Source organism: Balaenoptera acutorostrata, chromosome 3, assembly GCF_949987535.1.
Source record: "Balaenoptera acutorostrata chromosome 3, mBalAcu1.1, whole genome shotgun sequence".
Classification (NCBI taxonomy): domain Eukaryota; kingdom Metazoa; phylum Chordata; class Mammalia; order Artiodactyla; family Balaenopteridae; genus Balaenoptera; species Balaenoptera acutorostrata.
Window position 1 is genome coordinate 11,276,762 of NC_080066.1, and position 16,268 is coordinate 11,293,029.

At 39.8% G+C, this 16,268-nt stretch overlaps 1 protein-coding gene across 4 annotated transcripts in view; it reads left to right on the forward strand.

The window, feature by feature from the left end:
- Positions 1-16,268, forward strand: part of PRTFDC1 (phosphoribosyl transferase domain containing 1) — a 98,793-nt gene that overhangs the window by 14,075 nt on the left and 68,450 nt on the right. For all 4 annotated transcript variants that reach the window (XM_057543714.1, XM_057543713.1, XM_007189889.3 and 1 more), the window contains exon 3: positions 211-394. In XM_057543714.1, the coding sequence (XP_057399697.1) occupies positions 211-394 (184 nt within the window). The remainder of the gene's footprint in view (positions 1-210; positions 395-16,268) is intronic.

The window sequence follows — 16,268 nt, forward strand, 5'->3', positions numbered from 1 at the left end:
GGTGTGGTTATCAGAAATATGTTTTGAACACTTTCTCTTTGTCCAACGTTAACAAAGCTTCTTTATTTGTAAGCTTCTGTCTCCCAAGCCCTTCTCCACATTCTCCTGCATAATCTAATATGTAGAGTACATCATGCATTTTTTTGGGAAAGGAACAAAAATGCTCAGAAGTAATCATGCTTTAATATATCTTTTAATCCCTTCTTTCAGAATTGAACGGCTGGCTAAGGATATTATGAAAGACATAGGATACTGTGACATTATGGTCCTATGTGTACTTAAAGGAGGCTACAAGTTCTGTGCAGATCTGGTAGAACACCTTAAGAACATCAGTCGAAATTCCGATAGATTTGTCTCTATGAAGGTTGATTTCATCAGACTAAAAAGTTACAGGGTAAGTTATGATTTACTCCATTTTCATTATATGATGTTCAGAATGAACAGTGCTGTAAATCAAAGAACTAATAATATTATGAAGATGAAGGATGTATTTTATTTTAATTTGCAAGATACTACAACCTGTAATTCAGATAATATTCTTTGGGCAGGGGGAACCCTCCTATTATATTTCCCATATAGGGAAAGATGATTCAGGAATGATTCATGCTTTTTTTATGGTTATAAAGTTCAGTGGTTATTTCCTGGTGCCTAGTCTCACCAATGGCCGTGTTGAGAATGAGTGTTAAGGAAGTCCAGTGAATACAGACGTGTTTCTGCTCTGGATGTCACTGTTGGCCCTGGAGACCTGTGGGAGGGTGTCCCCCCCAGAGAGGAGTGTTAGTACTTGGGTGACTGCAGTCAGGGCCCGGAGGTAGAGAAGTAAAACCTGTAGGGACAATGAGTTATCAAGAGCAATGAGACAAGAACAGGGAACCTCCACCAGTCTGTGCTGGGTTTTCTTGGCCACCACTGGATGGAATTGATAGAGATTATTCTCCAAAGACGTCTGCCCTTAGCCTTCGCCTCTTTTCTCTATGCTGTTGCCTTTTGTGATGCTTTTTTAAAATAAATAAATAAATTGCAGAGCACAGGCTCTAAGGCACGCCGTCTCAGTAGTTGTGGCACACGGGCTCAGTAGTTGTGGCTCATGGGCTCTAGAGTGCAGGCTCAGTAGTTGTGGTGCACAGGCTTAGTTGCTCCACGGCATGTGGGATCTTCCCAGACCAGGGCTCGAACCTGTGTCCCCTGCATTGGCAGGCGGATTCTTAACCACTGCGCCACCAGGGGACCCAGATAAGCTCTTTTTGATGAACTCAGAGTCGATTGACTAATCACCTAATCATGGGAGTGAATTCCTGTTATATTTACAAGTCACACCCACACGTAAGTGGAGGAGATTATACACAAAGGGTGTGTACACGGGGGGATAGGGATGGGAGGGCATCTTAGATTTCTGCCTACCGTTCTCTTTCTTTGACTCAGTTGCCTCAGCTTTTGAGTATCTGGCAAATTAGTTCTTATTTCTTAAGATACTCTGTATTTCCCTGATGACCTCTCAGGGCAGGATGAAGCTGGGGTTTTTTTGTTTTTGTTTTTTGTTTGTTTGTTTGTTTTTGCAGACATCTTAAACCTGATTTATTGGTTTCATCTTCTCTTAAAAATCTTTTCTCTCTTGAGGTGTCTTTCATCCTGATTTAAGTAGCTGTGCTTCCTTCTTAGAAGACTTTTTTTTCTTTTTTACTTGACTCTGATTCTTACTGTATTTTTCCCCAGCAAACAGCTTTTTAAAAAAATCTTTTAAAATCTTAAAAAAATTAAAGTGAGGTTTATTGAAGCATAATTTACGTGCAATAGAATTTGCCTCTTTTAGTTTGCAGTTCTATGAGTTTTGACAAATGCATACGGTCATGGAAGTCACCACAATGAAGACAGAGAACAGCCCTTACCACAAAAAATGCCCTTGTGTCCCTTGGTAGTTAATCCTTTCCCCAGGCCCCAGGCTCTGGCAACCACTGATATATTGTCTGTTCCTAGAGTTTTGCTCTTTGCAGAATGTCGTATAATGTAATCAAATATCATATGGCCTTAGTAAATCTGTAAAGCTTAGCATCATTCATTTGAAATTCATCCATATTGTTTTGTGTCCCAGTAGTTCATTTCTTATTGTCAGGTAAGATTTCATTATATGGATATGCCAGTTTTAAAATCATTCATCAGCTGAAGGATATTTGGTTTGTTCCCTTTTTGGGGTGATTATGAATAAGGCTGCTATAAATATTCACCTGCATGTTTTTGTCTGTACTTATGTCTTTGTTTCTCTTGAGTAAATTTGTCTTGAGATTCCTAGGTCATACGGGGAGTATACATAAGAAATTGCCAAACTGTTTTCCAAAGTGATTGAATAATTTTGCATCCCCACCAGTGTGTATGAGAGTTCCAGTTGCTTCACATTTTTGGCAACACTAGGTATTGTCAGGATTTCTTTATTTTCTTTGTTTTTTACCCATTCAGCTAGCTGATAGTATCTCACTGTGGTTTTAATTTGCATTTCCCCGGTGAATAATGATGTTGAGCATCCTTTCATTAAGTAATCTTTGCTTAATTCAAGGTCATGAAGATTTTATCCTCTATTTTCTTCACAGAGTTTCCTAGTTTTAAATTTAGATCTAGGTGTATGATCCGTGTTGTGTTAACTTATTAATATGGTACAGATAACGGTTTCTTTTTTTTGGCAAGTGAATGTCCACTTGTTCCAAGATCATTTGATGAAAAGACTGTTCTTTTCCATTGAATTGCCTTTGATCTTTGACTAAAAATCAATTGACTGTATATGCATGGGTCTATTTCTGGGCACTCTGTTCAGTTCTGTTCATCTACGTGCTTATTTTGATTTGGTCAATACCACACTGTTTTGATTACTGTATCTGTACAGAAGTCTGGAAATCAGGTAGTATGTGTCCTCCAAGTTTGTTCTTCTTCATAACTGTTTTAGCTATTCTAGTTGTTTGTCTTTCCATATAAGTTTAAAAATCATGTTGTTGATTTCTGCAGCATAACCTGTGTTCTGCACAGGTGTATCTGAGTTGCATGCTTCTTCCTGGGACGCATGTTCAGAAAATGACAGCGTTAGGATGATCTGAGGGTGGAATTTTCGGTCCTATGACGTCAAATGGTCATCCATCAGATATTTGCACAGGACCAGTTTAATGGTCGGGGGTTCTTGACTGATTTGACCTGGGCAAGACTAACTCCATGTTCCTGAAAAAACAACTGTACTATAGCAATCCATATGTCAGAGGTGTTATCTGTAGGGGGTGATGAAAGGCGTCTTGTGATATATTGTCTAAGCTACGTGAAGCTTGGAGGGTATGCAGTTTTCGAAAACAAAGCAAGCTTTGTCAGTGAAGGCAAGTTACAGGATGTTATTTATTAAGCAAGTTATAGTTTAAGGGATCTAACTGATGACTGCCCTTGGTTTCACTATTATATATGGTAAGTTTTTCTTTGAATTTCAATTTCCAGTTGCCTATTGCCAGTATATAGAAATACTAATGATTTTGTGTATCAAATACTATGACTTTTCAAAACTCTCTTATTAGTTTGAATAGCTTTTTTGTAGATGCTTTTGGATTTTTCTATGAACACAATCATTTCTTCTGTGAATAGAGATGGTTTTCCTTCTTTCTTTCTAATTTGTGTATTTATTTCTTTTTATTGCTTTATTGCACTGGCTTGGACTTCCTGTACAATTCTGAATAGGAATAGTGAAGGAAAACATTCTTGCCTTGCTCTCAGTCAGTGTGATATTAACTGTTGCATCCTCAAATTTTTGATGTATTGTTTTCATTTTCATTCAACTCAAACTATTTTCACATTTCCTCTGTGACTTCCTCTTTCATTCATGGATTATTTCTTGTTGTTTAATTTCCAAATATTTGGGGATTTTCCAGAGATAGTTCTATACGATTTCTAGTTTAATTCTGTTGCAGAAAGGATACTTTGTATGATTTCAGTTCTTTTAAAGTTTTTGAGTCTTGTTTTATGGTCCAGAATACATCAATCTTGCTGAAACTAAAAGCATTAGGACCCATGTGAGATTAAACCATGTTGCTAACTCTCACTGTCCATTTCTCTAAACATCCTCTATTTCATCAGTGTTTCAACCTAGAGGCACACATTCTAACACTTATTATCTCATGTTTATGTGATACTAGTTCTGAACAAGCATTTGCATTTGTATAGCTCCAAGACTATTGTGATCATTTTTGCTGCATCTCGACAGATTTTCAAGTCACCGTATTTTTTTCCCTGGGGATATGGCTGTTGGGACGCCTGCCCAGGGTTCTGATGAAGGAGGAAGGCAATAGTAGACTTTATTTACTATTTATTTTTGGCCGTGTTGGGTCTTTGTTGCTGTGCGCTGTCTTTCTCTAGTTGTGGCGAGCGGGAGCTACTCTTCGTTGCGGTGCGCGGGCTTCTCATCGCGGTGGCTTCTCTCGTTGTGGAGCACAGGCTCTAGAGCGCAGGCTCAGTAGTTGTCAGGCTCAGTAGTTGTGGCACGCGAGCTCGGTAGTTGTGGTTCGCGGGCTCTAGAGCGCAGGCTCAGTAGTTGTAGCACACGGGCTTAGTTGCTCCGCGGCATGTGGGACCTTCCCGGACCAGGGCTCGAACCCGTGTCCCCTGCATTGGCAGGCAGATTCTTAACCACTGCGCCACCAGGGAAGCCCTAGACTTTCAATCTTTACCACCAGCGTCCATTCTCACACACAGCGCATTTTAGTGTTTGTCCCACCCTTAAATCCTGTAGGAGCCAAGGATAATTGTGGTGTCTCTTCTCTTCCCTTCTCACAAAATATCCTTCCTCTTGTCCATCACCAAGGTGACACAGATCATCTCCTGAGAGACGACCTCACGTAAAAACCTATCTGCTCACTCAGAGCCAGGTTTTCCCCTGATTAAATTCCTCAGAAATGGATGGAAAGCCATATTCATAGACCAGGCTACGAGGTGAACAGCCCAGCTCTCTGCTCATAGAGCGTAAACTGTCCTCATCCAGAGGTGAATTCATTGCCCTCAGGTTAGTCTTGAGCTGACCATCCCTTTACACACTTGAGCTCTTTCAACATTCCCGAGGACAGAGACCTATTAAGACACCACCAAATAAGGGGAGCGGGGCTAGCTCATTTTCCTCTGGGGGTGTCTGGTGCTCCCCGTACCTCCAAACCGACTCATCCAGAGCAGACATCTTGAAGACCTCTTAGCAGAAACAGTGGCCACTAAGGTGTTCTATTCATTCCTTTAGAGATTTCTAGAGGGCAGTCAGGACTCTGGGGGCTGTTGTGACTGCTGGTCAGAAGCATCATGTAGTTTTACTCCCTCCTATCCTTCTGCTCTGTGATTCTTTTCAATTTTTCTTTTTTTTTTTTTGAGGAAAAAAGTTGGAAGTTCAGTTTACTGAGAGGCAGTGTGTCTCTTGGTCACAGCCATCAGCATTCATAGTTCACTTTAGGGGCTCTTTTCCCAGGAGGGGTCCCAGTTGTTTGACGCCCTCCACTGTTTACTAAGGGACCTTCCTGAGGGATGGATGGTCCAGATATCTCAAGGCTCTAGGCAATTTGACTTGTCTTTGTTTTGTATTAAACTTCCCATAAGACATGAAGTGAATTTGCATGAATGATAACCATCTAGACGAAGATTACTTAGAAATTAGCATTAGGCTAATTCATTGGAGAGCACGGCCTCACATACTCCTGTTCTTTAAATGAAATGAGAGGCACTGGCAGCCTGGATTCCTGAACATTTCAAGCTTTCCTTCCTCCTTCCCTCCGTTCTTCTTTCCTTCCATCCTTCTTTCTGTCTTTTCACTAGCGTTCATTTAGCATTTGCTAGATGAATTCATTATCTCAGTTAATCCTGAGTGTAACTCTGCCAGGTATCTCTCATCTCTTCTTTTATTGATGAAGAAAAAGAGGCTCAGAGAGGTTAATTAACTCACCTAAGGTCACACAGCCAATAAATAGTAGAGATGGCACCAGAGCCCAGACCCATCTGTCTCTCAAGCCTGTGCCCTTTGCAACATATCACATTTCCCACAGTTTTTTCTAAGGTTTTCCACAAAATTTTACTGTTTCACGAGATATTAACATGTTTGCTAACATTTATAAAGGAGTTGTTTTTTTTCCTAAAATATATGTAAGACAAATATTAAGTTCATATATACAATTATTATCATTATGCAATAATTTGCCTTTAAGAAACGGTGACCTTACTTGAGAAAATCTGGAAGTTGCATGAAGAAAGAACTTATTACATGTATTACACCCCATATGCCCACAAATGGCTATACTTTGTAGCTTGTCTTATAAGATCAACAAAACTAGTGAAAGTATTCAGTGTTTATTTTATTTAACAAAGAATCAAATATCAATTATTTCTCATAAAAATTTTTTTGTCTACGGAGCCTAATTTTTCAGCTGATCTAATAATCCAAAGATAACACTGCATTACATGAGCACCTATTTGTGTTACACCATTATGTTACACATTTTAAAAATATTTTCTTTTTCTCAAAGTAATACATTCAAGTAGGTTAACAACCCAAACAAAGAATTTGATTGTGGTAGTTTTATGGAATAAACAACTTGAAAATCCTCTTGCTACAGACATCTAAAAATGCTAGGTGAATATAATAACTTAAAAAGCCTTTTCAATGCTTACTGGAGCTCACAAGAAGGTAGGGAATATCCAAGGGGCAGAAATGAAGATCTGAGAATCAGCGCGTAAGTGTGAACTGGGGGCTTCCAGGAGGCAGGGTTGGGAGTTGTCTCAATAATCTGACTTTAACCCCCATGCAGAGGCAGATGGTAAAGCCTTGAACCCATATAAAATGGGAAGTTAGATGAGACCCTCATGCAAAGCCAGTGCCTTCAAAGGTATATGCCCTTGCCGAAAAGAAATCCATCCTTTAGTAATGGAAGACCCTAACAAACTAGCTTGTCCTTCTTGGCCTGGGCTGGAGTGGGAAAGTGAAATATCCTGTGGGAACTTTTAAACAGGGGTCTTTACCACATGTGAGTTTGAGGTTTTCATTTACTTTACCTGCATCATCTGGGAAATTCCAACCAGAGAATTTAATATTAAAATTGGTCTCAGACCACAATAGTCCCAAATTCCCTGGTAGAAGCAAGTGGAAAACCTCTCTGGAGGGAATATCTCAACCTAGGCAGGATTCCACAGATAAGCCTCACTTAACCTGAGCTCACACACCCAAAGCACAACAGATGCATAGAAACAATCTACCATAGGCCAGATCGGCTGGCAAAGTAAATAACAAAAATAAGTAAACAAGCTATGTGAAAGAGAATATAACATAATTGTATTTAACATGACTAAAGACATAAGTTAAAGGATTTAAAGGAAAGATAAGACAACACGAGAAGAAAAAATAACAGAACTTTTGGCAGGGAAATTATAGAATGTCTAGCAAGGAAAAAGATACTAATTGAATGGATAAGAAAGTAACTTGAATGATAAACAGCAGATTGAATGTTGTTATGGGTATGAATTTTGAACTGGAAGATAGATCTGAAAAAACTATCTAGAAGGTAGCATGGATAGAGATGGAATATAAGAAAGAGAGGATGGGAGACATGAAAAACTGAGTGAGAAGATCAAAAATGTGTCACCTAGGAATTCCATATGGGAAGACTAGAGAGAATTGAGGAGAGGCAATTTTTGATAAGATAATGCCTAATCATATTCTAGAGCTGACAGGAGACGCGAATATTCAGATTCAGGAAGCACGGTGACACCACATGTAGACACACCCTGGTGAAACTGAAAGGCAAAACCCCAGAGTCAAAGAATAGATTGTAAAAGTAACTGGGGAGAAAAGGAAAATTGCCTTTAAAGGAATTACCACCATCCTGTCAACAGACTTCTCAAAGGCAACAGCAGAAATCAGAAGTTGTGGAGTAGTATCATCATTTTGAGAGAAAATAACTGTTAACTTAGATTTTCATTCCCAGCTGATCTTGAACTCAAGCGTGAGTGGCAGATAAAGACTTCAGTAGTAATATTCTGGAAGAGTTTCCCGATAACAGATGCTGACTGAAAACATCTCCTAATTTATTTTAGTATATTTAGGGTATATTTTAGTAAAAAGGAAATTGAACCCAAATGAATAAATGTGATGCAAAGAGATTGACAAGCATGTAGGTAAATCAACAAAGTTTTGATTGGTTCAAATAATTGATGAAACAATACCACTATAACCCATTTTGGTGGTAAAACAAAGTGGAATTTAAAAAGACCAGAATAATAGCATTCTAAGGTTGTATATGGTTTAGGAGAAGCATCGAGAGGTTGATGATTTACAAAATTTCAGTTAGGTATGCCTGTTAAAAATTTAAGTGTAACACTGAAAGAATAAGAATACTATGTATATTATGTATAACTTTCCAGCAAATAGAAAGGACGAGAAAGAATAAAGAAAACTCCAAACTTGACTGATTCAATAGTAGACAGAAAATGAGAAACAATTAGGTAATATTGTTATACCCATTTTACAGATGAGGAAACTGAGACCTGAGCTGTTAAGTAATATGTCCAAGGTCAAACAGCTTGTAAGTGGAGGACTAATATTCAAACCCAAGTTCAACTTCAAAGCCCGAGATTGTGACCACTAAAACATACTGTGAATCTAGAGATATGTTGATGTGTTGAGATGTATTAGGCTGAAAGGAGGGAAATTTCACCAAACATATCAGCATAATTTTTTCCCGAGGTTTATTTTAATATTTACCTTACTAGGTTAAGCCAGCTCCTGTAATTGCTAGAAGAATGACAGTGTCCATAAATAGACACTTAACTGCTTATTTTTCTGAAATGTCTTATATTCGATATTAATAAACTATGAAGACGTACCCTCCAAAAAAATGAATAATAAATATTCACAGCTGGTTTTCTTGTAAATGATGGGAAGCTATGGTTTTCTTTTCATCTTTGCCCCCTACACTATGGAGATTTTCCAAAAGATAAGAACATTCCCTACACCTGCTTTCTGTCTGGATTCACTTAGAGCTGTTGCACTTGGGAAGCCAGATCTAGCAGAGTTTCAAAGGAACCTTGAGCACCAAGCTGCCTACCAACTCCGGAGGGTATAGAGACTTGAAGCAAAAAGAAACAGGCATCATTCAGCTACCAGTTGAGCTCCCCAGTTTAGTGTGTTCTGAGGAAGCTCTGTAAGGGTAGGGGTGGGAAGACTTTTGGAATATCTGTCCTAAGGGGCTTGGGAGAAGAGAAACGAGAGGATTTGAGAGAAGTGGGATGGAGTATTAGTAGGTGCCAGCAAGTTACTTCTCAGCCAGCTTTTTTGTGCGTGGATGTATTGTTTGCCAAGTGTTTTTCCTTTATTCCCTCTGAAATGTTGCCTTGATTTAAAGCTTCGTTAATTTGTGTACAAGCCCATGTGAGGATAAAGTGTATTTCAGGGAGCTATACTCTGATTTCTTTGTTTTCCACCAATTTGGTTAACTAACCTGTGAGCAAAGTAAAATCTTCATCAAACTTCAAGTCGTTACAAACTGAGACTTTAATTTTAGGCAAGTTGTTGTTGTCCTGGATCCCTCCCCCATGCTGCTTGCACATGCCCTGCTTGTATTCACTAATAATTCCTGTGTGTTGGCAGCGCCAAGGGAAAGCTTTTTGGAGATGAAATGGAATCCAGAGTGTGGCTGCAGGGGGACTGAAACATTTGCCGTGCAGGGCATGTGGGCCCCTGGGGAAGCTGGCACCTTTAGTAAAGAGGCTCATTAGAGCAAAGAGTTGGCCACAGACCCATTCCCATGAAGGAAGGGGAAAGCCAAAATACATTTCTTCTCTCTCATTCCCAGAGTTCAGAACAAAGGCTTTAAGTCAGTCCTTTATCATCCATGCTAGTGAGGAATGGGGACCCGTTAGATAAACCAGATCCAGCATCCTGAGTGTTGTTAGTGAGTAAGTGAGTACTTTTCACTTCACCCTGCAACAGCCTTTCACTGAAAGTTTTCCACATAGTAAGGGGGCCTCGTGTTGAATGCCCCTTTCTTTTGTATTTTTTTTCAGTTTATTTAAACAAAAACAAAAACAAGAACTGTTCACCCATTTCTTCTACCTCTCACCACCCTACCCCCGCTGCCTCTAATAACCACCAGTCTGTTCTTTGTATCAGTGAGTTTTTCTTTTTTTTAGATTCCACACATAAGTGATCATATAATATTTGTCTTTCTCTGTCTGACTTATTTCACTTAGCATAATGCCCTCAAGGTCCATCCACGTTGTCGCAAATGGCAAGATTTCATTTTTTTATGGCTGAATAATATTCCACTGTGTGTGTGTGTATACTATCTCTTCTTTATCCATTTATTTATAAATGCACTCTTAGGTTGTTTCCATATTGACTATTGTGAATAATGCTGCAGTAAACATGGGGGTGCAGAAATCTTTTCAAATTGGTGTTTTCATTTTCTTCAGATAAATGCTCAGAAGTAGAATTACTGAATCATAGGGTGGTTCTATTTTTAATTTGTTGGGGAACCTCCATACTGTTTTCCGTAGTGGCTTCATCAGTTTACATTCCCACCAACAGTGCACAAGGGTTACCTCTTCTCCACACCCTCACCAACACTTGTTATTTGAAATAGAAAATATGAACAGACCAGTTACTATTAAGAAGATTGAATCAGTAATCAAAATCCTCCCAAAAAACAAAAGTCCAAGATTAGACAGCTTCACTGGTGAATTCCCCTTTTCTTTTGGAGACAGGCAGTCCACCTTTAGCAGAGTCCCATATCGGGCTTGGGGTGAAGAAAAGGACCCCAGTTCGATTCTGTAGAGAGGGACAGGTGGAGAAAAGAGGTCCTCAGTTCTTGGGGGTGCTGGATGGGTCCAAGACAGGAATATATGTGTGTGTACGTGTGTGTGTATCTATAGTATGTATGTATGTGTAATTTGTATATATGTATATACATTTTACATATATATGTGTATATATTATGTACATATGTGTACACATGCCTTTTTAAGCGAGAAAGGGAGGAAAACTAAAGGAATAGAAAAGTAGAAGAAAATAAAGGAATGAAAGAGGGAAGGTAAGAGAAAAGAAACTCCAAAAGGTACATTTTGTTAAATCTGAGACATCATTGATGGTAAAGAACACCGTTACTTTAGGTACTACTAAGAAAGAAAAAAAGTGCTATAAATTAAGCCATGACATGACATGATTGTAAGATGCATCCTGATTTTGGGTATATTAAAATTTAAGGAAAATGTACAACTTGGAATCGATGAATTGGTAGTTCCCCTCTTTTGGGCAGTACCAAGTATTTCAACAGCTGACATGTGGCAGAAAACATTGTCTTTACCCTTTGGTTATTCTTAAATCTCAGGTCCTGTAATATTATTCCAATATTCTTTTGCAAATGGTAGGATATTTCTTTGAGACTACAGATTTTTTCCACCTTAGTATCTAAAATATTTTTAATATCCTCAAAACATTTATGCAGACTTCAAAGGGAGAGTTACTTAGTAAAGAATAAATCGGGGAGAGGCCTGGGTGGTTTGATTCAATCCACATAAATCCTTAAGCGTCATCAAAAGCACATATGAAAACCAGAACATAATTTCTCTGTGACCTCTGGATAGAGATGCTGCAACATCTGTCATGTTTATATGTTTACTGAAACAAAGAGCGTTGACATTACTTGTTTTGTCTTTGACCTTTGGTTCTTAAGATATATTTACTGCTGGCTTCCAGGATGCATGGATGAAGAAACTTGGCATGAAGCAAATATCTAGTTTGATCTTAAAAGAGATCATCTACTGTTGCTCTAGGGAAGTTTACTTTGAGATTTTTAATTCTGTCAAGTAAAATATATTAAAAAAAAAAGTGAAACCAAACTGTGTAATAAGATGGTAGGGATTATAGCAACATTTTTAGTTATCATTCCTGGTCTTTATTTTGTAAATACCTATGCATTTTCTTAGTGTACATTCTTTGTATTCAAATTTAATTTTCTGTAGAGATGCTTATTAGGATTTGTCTTTCCTTAGGAAGAGCGAAAACTGAGAGGGCAAATAAGAGAGTAATGCAGAAGCAATGATTAAATTGTAGAGGCAACCAAGTTTTCAGAGAACACTGGGGACAGAGCTGGGCTTAACTCTGTATCTGCCTCAGGCTGGGGTTGGGTCCGGGACAAGAAACCAGACCCAGCCTGGAGGGGGGCGTGCTGGGGGGCGGACTTTGCTGCCAGTGCAAGGTGAAGTCCAGTGCCGCAGGTGTAACAGGTAGTAGAAGGATGGGCAGAAGGACCACAGCCTTTAGAGCTCCAAGCACGAGGCCGGTAGTATCCACCAGCTCATGTCCTACTGTGGGTTCTACTATTAATAAAGCTGGATATCCGCTGAGTACTTATATATTACGGCAAACTATTGTTCTAAGTGCTTTATATGTATGAACTCTTTAAACCCTCACAAGACCCCTATGAAGTGGGTGCTCCTAATACCCCTTTTTCACAAGTAAGGACACTGAGGCCAGAGAGATTAGTTGGAACCCCAAGGACACATGGCCAGGAAGTGGAGGTCTGTCAGACTCCTGAACTAGGGCACCACGGCTGCCTTTGGAGCTGTGGAGGAGGCAAAGGACCCCAGGGCCTAGGAGGTAGACAGGCAGGAGAAGGGAGCACCCCCAGTTCCTTAAGAGTGCTGGGCAAGTTTCAAACAGGACAAGCCACAGATCCAGAGTACAGTGGGGTGTTGAACCTTGAGAACAAGGCAGAATGCCAAAGCCAGCAGGAGAAACGTACTACTGAGTCATGGGGCATTAGGTTCCAGATGCCTGCTCAACAGTTCCGAGGAGTTCCAGTCCCCATCTGCGGCTGGCTTTGTTCCTAGAGGTTTGATGAGGTTGAGCCAGTAGGTGAGGTGTGGGCGGGAGTCAAGTGACTTAGCTATTAGAAGAGAAGGCTGCAGCACCTGCCAGCAGGGCAGGGCCTGGCGCACCAGAAGGCGTATGTACTAGGAGTATTGATGGCATCACATGCCCCAGGGTTCCAGTTATATTTCATGTCCCTGCCTTGCCCCATATAGCATTCACAGGCATGCTGGACCCATGAAACTCGGGCGTCCTGCCTGTATACAGTAAGAATGCTAAAAATCATTTAAATCCATTTGTACCTGACCTTTTCCCAAAAAGATACAACATGGTGTTTTATTAATTATGTCCAGACAGTTTCTAATTTTTGGCACAAAAATAATTGCTGGCAGCAAAAATCCTTGCCCTTATTATCTTAATCAACATTTTGTTACTGATATAGAATATGAAACCTAGCATCAAGACCATAAAGCCTCAGGGCTTCCCTGGTGGCACAGTGGTTAGGAATCCACCTGCCAATGCAGGGGACACGGGTTCGAGCCCTGGTCTGGGAAGATCCCACATGCCGCAGAGCAACTAAGCCCGTGCGCCACAACTACTGAGCCCACGTGCCACAACTGCTGAAGCCCGCACTCCTAGAGCCCGTGCTCCACAACAAGAGAAGCCACTGCAATGAGAAGCCCGCGCACCACAACAAAGAGTAACCCCCACTCGCCGCAACTAGAGAAAGCCCGCGCGCAGCAACGAAGACCCAACGCAACCAAAAATAAAATAAGTAAAATAAATAAATTTATTTTTTAAAAAATCCTTTATGATGGTCATTGTGCTATAACACAGTTTGAATTTAATGTTTTGATTCCATTTTAGATTATAATATGGGTTACTTTATGGCATGAGTTTGCCATTATTAAACACAAGATGATTAACAACTTAGGTAATTTCAACACATATTAAAATGCTTGAGATTCATAGCTTTCAAAGACAAGAATGATTTCACTTTCTTTTTGTTAATTTGGCATTCATTTAGAGGATAGTTTTGAAAATACTTCTTTTTTTGTTTGCCTAGCATTATTTTCTCCTGGAGAACAGAAATGGAATTCAAACAGACATTGACAAATGAGAGTCTTCCATGAAAACAGGATGACTCTCAGGGAGGGAAAGGGCACAGCAGTACGTCAAGGGCCCTGAAACTCACGCCAGAGACAGAAATGACTGGTCAGAAACACCTCCGGAAGAGACTCAGCAGTCACTCTAGAGCAGTAGTTGTGATGAATCAGCAATGCTTTTGCTACAAATGCTAATCTAATACAGTAGTGGGAAGTATGGGTAGGCATGTGACACTTGGAAACCAGGAATTACTCCTTCCTTTCTCATGAGCCCCTGCAGAAGTGCCGGCGTGGGCTTAGTGCCCTACTAACCTCTGTGGGTTGTTTTGGTTGTAGAGCCTCTTCTAATTAGGAAAGGCAGCTGGAAGAGATGGCTTCCAGAAGCTGCCCCAATTAGAATTCTGGTAAGGGTGCACGTCTGAAGTTCATCTTGGCCTGTGTTTAAGAAATCTGAGAAGTGAAAATGTACAGTGTTAGCCCTCTTCCTATGAAGATAATTTATTTTAAAAAATTATCTTAATTGAAGTATAGTTGCTGTGCAATATTATACGTTACAGGTGTACAATATAGTGATTCACAATTTTTAAAGGTTATACTCCATTTATAGTTATTGTAAAATATTAGCTGTATTTCCTGTATCGTACAAAATATCCTTGTAGCTTTTTTAAAAAAATTTATTTATTTTTGGCTGCATTGAGTCTTCGTTGCTGCGCACGGGCTTTTCTCTAGTTGCAGCGATCGGGGGCTACTCTTTGTTGTGGTGCGCAGGCTTCTCATCGCGGTGGCTTCTCTTGTTGCAGAGAACGGGCTCTAGGCGCATGGGCTTCAGTAGTTGTGTTACACGGGCTCAGTAGTTGTGGCTCGCCGGCTTTAGAGCACAGGCTCAGTAGTTGTGGCGCACGGGCTTAGTTGCTCCGCGGCATGTGGGACCTTCCCGGACCAGGGCTCGAACCCATGTCCCCTGCATTGGCAGGCAGATTCTTACCCACTGCGCCACCAGGGAAGTCCTATCCTTGTAGCTTATTTTATACCTAGTAGTTTGTACTTCTACATCTCCTACCCCTATATTGCCCCTCCCCCTGAAGATAACTTCTTAAAGATGAAAATAGGATTTTCCCCTTATTCCACTGCTTTCTGAGCCCAAGTCACTCAGGAAGATATTAATTATGCCTCTATTGTTCAATTCTTTAAATCACTTCTAACTGTTGTTGAATTGTAGGCAGGGAAATAATTAACTATGAAAGAAACATAGCCTGGCTTTATTTCTTTATTTGAAGCAAAATCCACTCACTTTTAATGCAGATCAGTTTGGACCAGCAAAAAAGGGTAATTATTTCTGATGTTTTAAAGGTAGTGTTCTTGTAAGAATTAGAATTGTTAGTCATTTTAGATGATTAATGAGTATGTTTTAATTTGAAAACCATTATGTAATTCAGTTTGTTTCTTTCATTGGATAAATTTAAACATATTTCAAAAGGATGGGTTAATGCAGACTTTTTCAGGGATAATGGTTTTTCTGTCAGCAGTATTGTTAAGCTAATCTCTCCATACAGAACACATATACTAGAATAAATTATCCCTAATATTAGTTGTACAAATTCTTAAATTAAGATCTCTTTCTACTATAATAGTACTGTAATAGCACTATGCCTGGGTTTTTTTGAAAGTTGAGTTAGATTTATCCAAACTAATAATAGTAATATTGAATAATTGACTATAGTGTAAAAGTACTATTTTAAGTGCTTTACAAATATTAATGCATTACTGCCAACCACAGCCTGCTGAGTTAGGTATAATTATCCCCATTTTACAGTTGAAGAACACATGCCACAGCGAGTTTAAGAAACTGTCCCAAGATCACGGAGCTGATAGAGAATGGGGCTGAGATGCAAAACTAGGCAGCCTGACTCAACAGCATGGAGGCCGGACCATGTCTCGTGCTGCTCCCAGAAGGACCCCGTCACTACAGATCACTGTGGCAAGGACCTCATTTCTCTGAGCTTTCCTGTCTTCTTTTGTAAAATGACAAGGTCAGCTTTCAAGATGGGTAGGGTTCCTGACAGATTTGAATGTATAGAATCTTTAAAATCCTGGGGTGTCTGCATTAAAATGACAGGTTGACCACACGTAGTCGATTTACATTCTCCCCTGAAGTGACAGTAATATATTTTATATACACTATATATAATACCTCACATGGCACACTGAACAGGAGGCAAGATAGTAGTGCCAGGGATAATGGGCATAATGGCACAGGGTGAACAGGCCCCAAATGCCCACAGGAATGACACGGAGAGCCTTGAGAGACTTAG